Source organism: Mus pahari, chromosome 10 (assembly GCF_900095145.1).
Source record: "Mus pahari chromosome 10, PAHARI_EIJ_v1.1, whole genome shotgun sequence".
Taxonomy (NCBI): Eukaryota; Metazoa; Chordata; class Mammalia; order Rodentia; family Muridae; genus Mus; species Mus pahari.
Genome location: NC_034599.1, coordinates 52,008,175 through 52,014,575, shown reverse-complemented (window position 1 = coordinate 52,014,575; position 6,401 = coordinate 52,008,175). Strand labels below are relative to the sequence as shown.

The 6,401-nt window shown below is 41.2% G+C and overlaps 1 protein-coding gene across 6 annotated transcripts in view; it reads right to left on the bottom strand.

Moving 5' to 3' along the window:
* The window catches only part of Sin3a (SIN3 transcription regulator family member A), a 57,682-nt gene that overhangs the window by 14,278 nt on the left and 37,003 nt on the right, over nucleotides 1-6,401 (bottom strand). For all 6 annotated transcript variants that reach the window (XM_029543786.1, XM_021208148.2, XM_021208146.2 and 3 more), the window contains 3 exons: nucleotides 6,030-6,213; nucleotides 4,443-5,016; nucleotides 1,754-1,923 (listed from right to left, as the gene is read on the bottom strand). In XM_029543786.1, the coding sequence (XP_029399646.1) occupies nucleotides 1,754-1,923; nucleotides 4,443-5,016; nucleotides 6,030-6,213 (928 nt within the window). The remainder of the gene's footprint in view (nucleotides 1-1,753; nucleotides 1,924-4,442; nucleotides 5,017-6,029; nucleotides 6,214-6,401) is intronic.

Genomic DNA, 6,401 nt, shown 5'->3' with positions numbered 1-6,401 from the left:
GCACTATGTTGCTGTACAACCCAAGCGGGACACTACCTCCCTGTTCTTGAGTGTTGGAAGACAGCTACAGTGTACTACCATGTAATAATAAAAAAAAAAAAAAAAAAAAAAAAAAAAAAAAAACAACAACTCCCTTCTTGGTTTGGAGAGAAGATCTTATGTATGGAAACTGCCCTTGAAAACCCTATGTAGCCGAGGATGGCCTTCACATTTTGTTCCTCTGGCCTCTTCCTCCAAATGCTGAGGCGAGTGGTGCCTCACCCATTTTATGGGGTACAGAAAATCCAACCCAGGGCTTTGCCATGCTTGGCAATTAACTCTACCAACTGAGCTAAATAAAGCCCAAGACTGAAAAAAATTTAAGATAAATATATGGCCTGACCCTGATACTTTTTCAACCAGAACTGAACACCAGGGGACCACCAAATAAAAAAGAAAACATAACCAGACAAAACTCATTGAAGAGTTCAAATGAAAAGTGTGAACATGTCTTAAAAACTTGTGGTTGTGGGTTCTGGAGGCAACTCCCATTTCCAGTTTTTAAAAATATGTTGACAGTGTTCCCAACATAAATTTATAACCAGATTCTTCTAAATAAATGATCTATTTAAAAAATAACATAGGGCTTATGAAACATTTATTTTACTGGCTTTCCCTACTCCTCAGTAGAGAGGCCAACAACGCCGCCGCAGAAACCCCGAGACAAGGATGCCCTGTCAGAAGGACAACAGTTAGAAAGCATCACATTGGCTGGGAGTAGTAGTTCACACCTATAATCTCAGTACACTGGAAGTGACACACAGGATTAGTTCAGTCAGACAGTGCAACATAGTGAGATCCTGTTAGAAACTCCACATATTTAAAATTTCCAAGAACAAAACATAAAAGCAACCACAAATCTAACACTGAGTCTCAGATAATGAGGTGGGCAGAGCACTGTAAAGAACTTCTAATATTAAATGAGGCAAACAGAATCACTGTCATCTATGAAAAAGGCTATGCTACACCTATGCTTCCTTCTTGGAAAAAATAAAGAGGCAGAAGCTGTGTTCTAGACAAATGGCTATTAGGACAGGCTCTGAGGAAGGTCACAATCCTGCAAGGGCATTTAGAACCTAAGAACCAATTCCAGGGCTGTAAGAGTCAAGTTCTGTGAACTGGAGAAACAGACTTATTTAGCTATTCCCTCTGAACAGTAACACCAGACTCAAAGTACATAAAATGTACAAGGTTCAGGAAATAAAGGAAACAGAAAATTCAGAAATCCCTTGATTCCAACTTAGAATCCATCTCCCAGCCGCATCACCACTGAGGATGAACTTCAATTTCTGATCCTCTTCTAAAAGCAGAAACAATTTCTGGGAAAAGTACTCTCTCCTATAGGCCAAGCTGCCCTCTGGCTGTACAGGATCTTCAAAGACTCAGGTTTTGTGTACAGTGGGCTTTTCACTGATGCACTGCCTTTGGGTTGCTCATGTTCCTTAAGTGACCCCAATACACATAATGGCTCACTAAGACTCAACTAGAATCATTTCTTTGGTCTGCCGTCAGTGCATCAAAGGGATGTTTGTTATTGTCTATGAAGGAGAAGCCACACAACAGATTTCATGTTAACTTGGTCCTTTCCACAGTTTCCATACTGCTATATGGTTAAGCTGCTTTTCCTCTTCCCATAGAAATCTGCCTTTTTCTTTGTGACTTTTAGCTGAGAACACCTTCCCTTGGCAGCCCTAACCTCCAACAACCCTCTCACCTGTCTGACGATGCTCTGGATTAATTTGTCCATGGTAAAGGCAATGTAGGCATGAATGGTGAACATCTCTCTCAGTGAATCTTCATACTGTGATGAGTCTATGTTGCCATCAAGCAGGCTCCGCACCATGTCCAGGAAAGCTGGGTAATAATCTTCTACATCAACATCCACTATAGGAAAGATTAGACAGGTAAGACTGTGCTCTGCTGAGCTCGAGGACAGAGAATACAGAATCCCACAGATTCTGGCCTATATACCATCTGAAAGGACAAAATACCAGATATGCAAAACATGCATATCTCAACTCAACCCACGGCCGAGATGACATCTGATAGGCAGCTATAATCACCAGCACTGTCCATCAAAGAATCAACAGTGACTCTGCAACTTCTAACAGTGGCTTCCAGCACAGACTGACTATGCTAAAAAGACACTTTGTCACCTGAGAGCAAAAGATCCCAAGAGAGTCCTTCAAGTTGCTGGCTCCTTCACTTACACAAAACCATTTCACAAAGGGGACAGTTGCTCATGAGTGTACCTCAATGAAGAATAAAACATGGACAAGAGAAGACGGGCATAGGTAGATGCTACCACACTTGGAACTCTTGACTACAAAAGTTATTCAAATTAACCCCTCTGTGAAAATCAATTACTCTGAATGTATCACAGTCCCTCTGCTTAAAATAGATTTACAACACTGAACTCCAGTAATTACATTAGATGAATTGTATCTGTTGCACATGAAACATTTTAACCAGCAGCTGGAGTAAAAAGGACATAGTAACTAAGAAGGGCACCAAGAATAGTGTCTTCTAAGTTCATGTATGTATGTACTTACATATGTCATCCCAGGGGCAAGGGGATTGCTGATCCAGCCTAGGCCACGAAACAAGTTCTGGGACAGTGAGCATTTTATAGCATTATACCTACTCTCAAATACCAAAAAACCTCATTTCTAAGTCTGGAAAGCAAAATAGTAGAACAAAGAAGTTACTGGGACTTGGCTTTATTTTCTTGACCTCTTTTTTGACTACAGTATGCTCATTATAGAAAAATTTAGAGCCATAAAATTCTATTTGTGGGGCAGGAAATATGGTTCAGTGGGTAAGAGCACTTGCCCCAGCACTCATGTGAAAGCCTGGCTGTCACCACCTGTAACCTTAGCCCTGCGAAGATCAGCAGAGGGGGGGAGAATCTCTAGGGGGGGGGGGGGGCTCAGTAAGGCCCTGTCCCGAGGAGGAAGGTACACAACACAGCACCATAGCCTCTTCTAGCCTCCTTACACATAAGGCACATGCACCCCACACACAGATTCTCATTTGTGTACCTGTTTGCATACAGGTTGCACATCAATAAAAATTTGATCAAAAATGACTACAGGGGCTGGTGAGATGGCTCAGCAGGTAAGAGTACCCACTGCTCTTCCGAAGGTCCTGAGTTCAAATCCCAGCAACCACATGGTGGCTCACAACCATCTGTAACAAGATCTGGCACCCTCTTCTGGAGTGTCTGAAGACAGCTACAGTGTGCTTACATATAATAAATAAATAAAACTTAAAAAAAAAATGTTGACTACAAAAGGTACACTTATTGATTACTGGCCATCCATTTGTAAGGAGGTGGATCTTACAGGCAAAAACGAACAATCACTGCTTAAAACAAGTTACTGGTTTGAATTGTGTCACACTACATCACTTTGTCTAAACCCAGAAAGCAGGGAGCCAGCCTTTAAAATATGCTAGAATAAGAGTTCAAACCAGATTTGTAGTCACGAACTATGACTGGCATGAAGCTGGCACTATCACTCAAGAACAAGCTACTTCAGCATAAGCCCAGATTTGTATTTGTAAATTCTACTTGTTTCTTCCAAGCTACGACTAAAACAGATAAAGGCTTTCCAAACAGATTCCTGGTGCCATTAATTCAACAGATAAGAAACTAGGGTTATACACAGGACTCCTACAACAGTTAGTTACTATTTTGTGAAGAGCAAAGAAGGGAAGCCTGTGAGGATGTGTCTGGCTCACAGGTTAAGCACCTAACTTCAGAAAGAAAGCATTATGTGGAAGGAGGCAGCACAATACAGCATACAGCTGATGACAGCTAGCTTCTTAAATGAGCCTCTGGGTTTCTCTTCCCTTGAATCCTGTCTGTCCCTTTGCCTTGTCCCAAACCATCTTGAGTGCCAATTCCTTTTCAAAAATATCAGGAATGAGCCAAGAAGCCCACTAAGGAGAAGCTAACACACATCTGAAAAGATTCCTTATGTGCCATAAGCATAACAAGGAATTTCTATGTTATGAATAGAATGAACAGTGACATTTCTTTCTCATCTGAACCATTGCTCATTAACCTAGCAAATGAATCCCACATCCCTCATGTGTCCACAGTGTAAACTAAGCACCTTATATAACCATAAACTGGATAATGTACAAAGTGCCATGCTTACATCTTTCTTAAGCGCTCAAGCAACCCCATAAAGTGACAATTTCTGCCTCCATTTTTTTTTTTTTTTTTTTTTGGTTCATTCATGGGTTCATGGGTTTAAGGAAGGTCACACAACCAGCTAAGTTGCAGAGGTAGGATATGAACCCTAGTTCCAATCTAAGGACTAAGTGCACTTCAAGTTAAGGTGGCCTTGAAGCCTTCCATCCACCCCATGTATAAAGCTGACAGTCTAAGCACTCACTAGGTTCCTTGAGACGTAGTTGTATGGCAGGACTATCACTCTTATCTCGCTTTATGCCTAGCACCTCCCGTTCCCATTCTCTCTCTCGGTTTTCTTCTTCAATTTGCCGTTCAGCTTGGGAGCAAATCCGTAGCAGCCTCAAGCAGAGAATTTGATGCAGTCGCATAAAGATATACCAATTGTTATTGACATAGAAGAGGTTATATACTTCATCCATCCCTCTTAACTTTTGAGCTGCTGTGTTACTAAATAACAACTTGGACTTAGGGGGGCTGCCCCCAACACCGTTGTGCTTCTTAGGTGCCCCTGTGGCTTCATCCACATCCATTTCTTCCTCCTCCTCCTCTTCCACATCTGAGAGATCACCTCTCTGAGCAAACAGCAGGTCAGGAATGAAATGGTGCATGATTTGCTTGATTTTGTATTTGTCCTCTTTCTGAATGCCTGTTTGCCTCTTCACATGATGGATAATAAGAGCAGCAGCATCTTCTAGTATCTGTTTGTCTTCATAGGCAAGAGAGAGGTGTGGGCCAACAGGTACACCAGAGTTCTCTTCTGTAGCCTGTTCTTGCCTCTGATGGAACAGACATTAAAAGCATTTTGTGACATGTATACATCAACAACAAACCTACAATACTATACCAGTAATGCTGAGCAGTGGTGGCAAATGCCTTTAAACTTAGTACTCAGGAGGCAGAGGCCAGCAAACCTATGAGTTCAAGGCCAACCTGGTCTACAGAGCAAGTTCCATGACAGGGAGGGATACACAGAAAAATGCTGTCTCAAAACAAACCATGAATACACTAGTAGCACATTTTTATTATTAACCAAAATGCACTTTAGGCACTGTGGCACCTATCTATTGTTAAAATCCTTTGGGAGAATAAGCCAGGAAGGGTACAAGATTCTAGGCCAGTTTGGGCTTAGACAAAGATATGACAGTGGCTACCTAATCTGAAATACAAGAATTAACCTTAATAATGTTTGTCTCTCTTCCAAATATTCATAAGTACTATGGACAAATTGGCTTGATATAAAAAGATTAGTACCTTCTATATATTGAAGACTTAAGAGAATTACCTTTAAAATTCCAGATTTAGCACTTAAAATACTGGGGTAGAATTTGTCATGTAACAGTTAACAAATTGTCAAAGATAAACAATTAAGTGTTTGTAAAAGTTAACTATTTTTATTCTTTAAAACTCAGGGCCACCTTTTGAAAGTCTGATAGATGTAACTTATGCTTCCTGAGGCAGGTCACAAAAAGCAAGACCAATTTCACATTTATCTCTGAGTCTTTGCTCCAAGTGCCATCTATATTCCTGGTAAGTGAGCAGAGTAACAGGGTCACTACCACTTTTTAAGTGAGGTAGATGAGATGCCAGGTCTTGTTAGAAGAGTGTATATTGAAGGCAGAATGATAAACTGGGAAACCAGAGAAGAACTGAGTGTATCGGTGAGTATTATGTTTAAGATGGTAGGCCATTATACAAGAACTGGCAGCTCTTAAAGTTAACTGTAGGAGTCAAAGCAAGGCTGAACACAAAAAAAGCAGAGCTGAGGGAGCTGTACAGCCAGCCAGCTCACCTCATCATAGATGCTCTCGATCTCATTGAGTAAGCTCTTAGACCTCAAGACCTTAGTGTCGTTCTGCTTGAAGTTGATGCCTTGGTGATCCAGAGACTTCAAGTAGTACTTCTCATTTTGCTCTCGCCAGACCTTGTTGAAGCCTCTCTGAGCTTCTCGCCACTCTTCCTCTTTCATCTTCAGCCTAGCAGGTGAGAAGGGATACAGGTATAGCGTGTGGCAATCGAGAGGGTTAAATTCGGGAGTGTGTCAGGCTTACTATAGTTGATGAAAACTCAGACCTATGCTGTTGGTGCTTCAAATAATGCCCTCGGTATTAACCAAGTGAGGTTTTTTTTCTTTCTTACTTGCTTTCTTTTTTTTTTTTTTTTT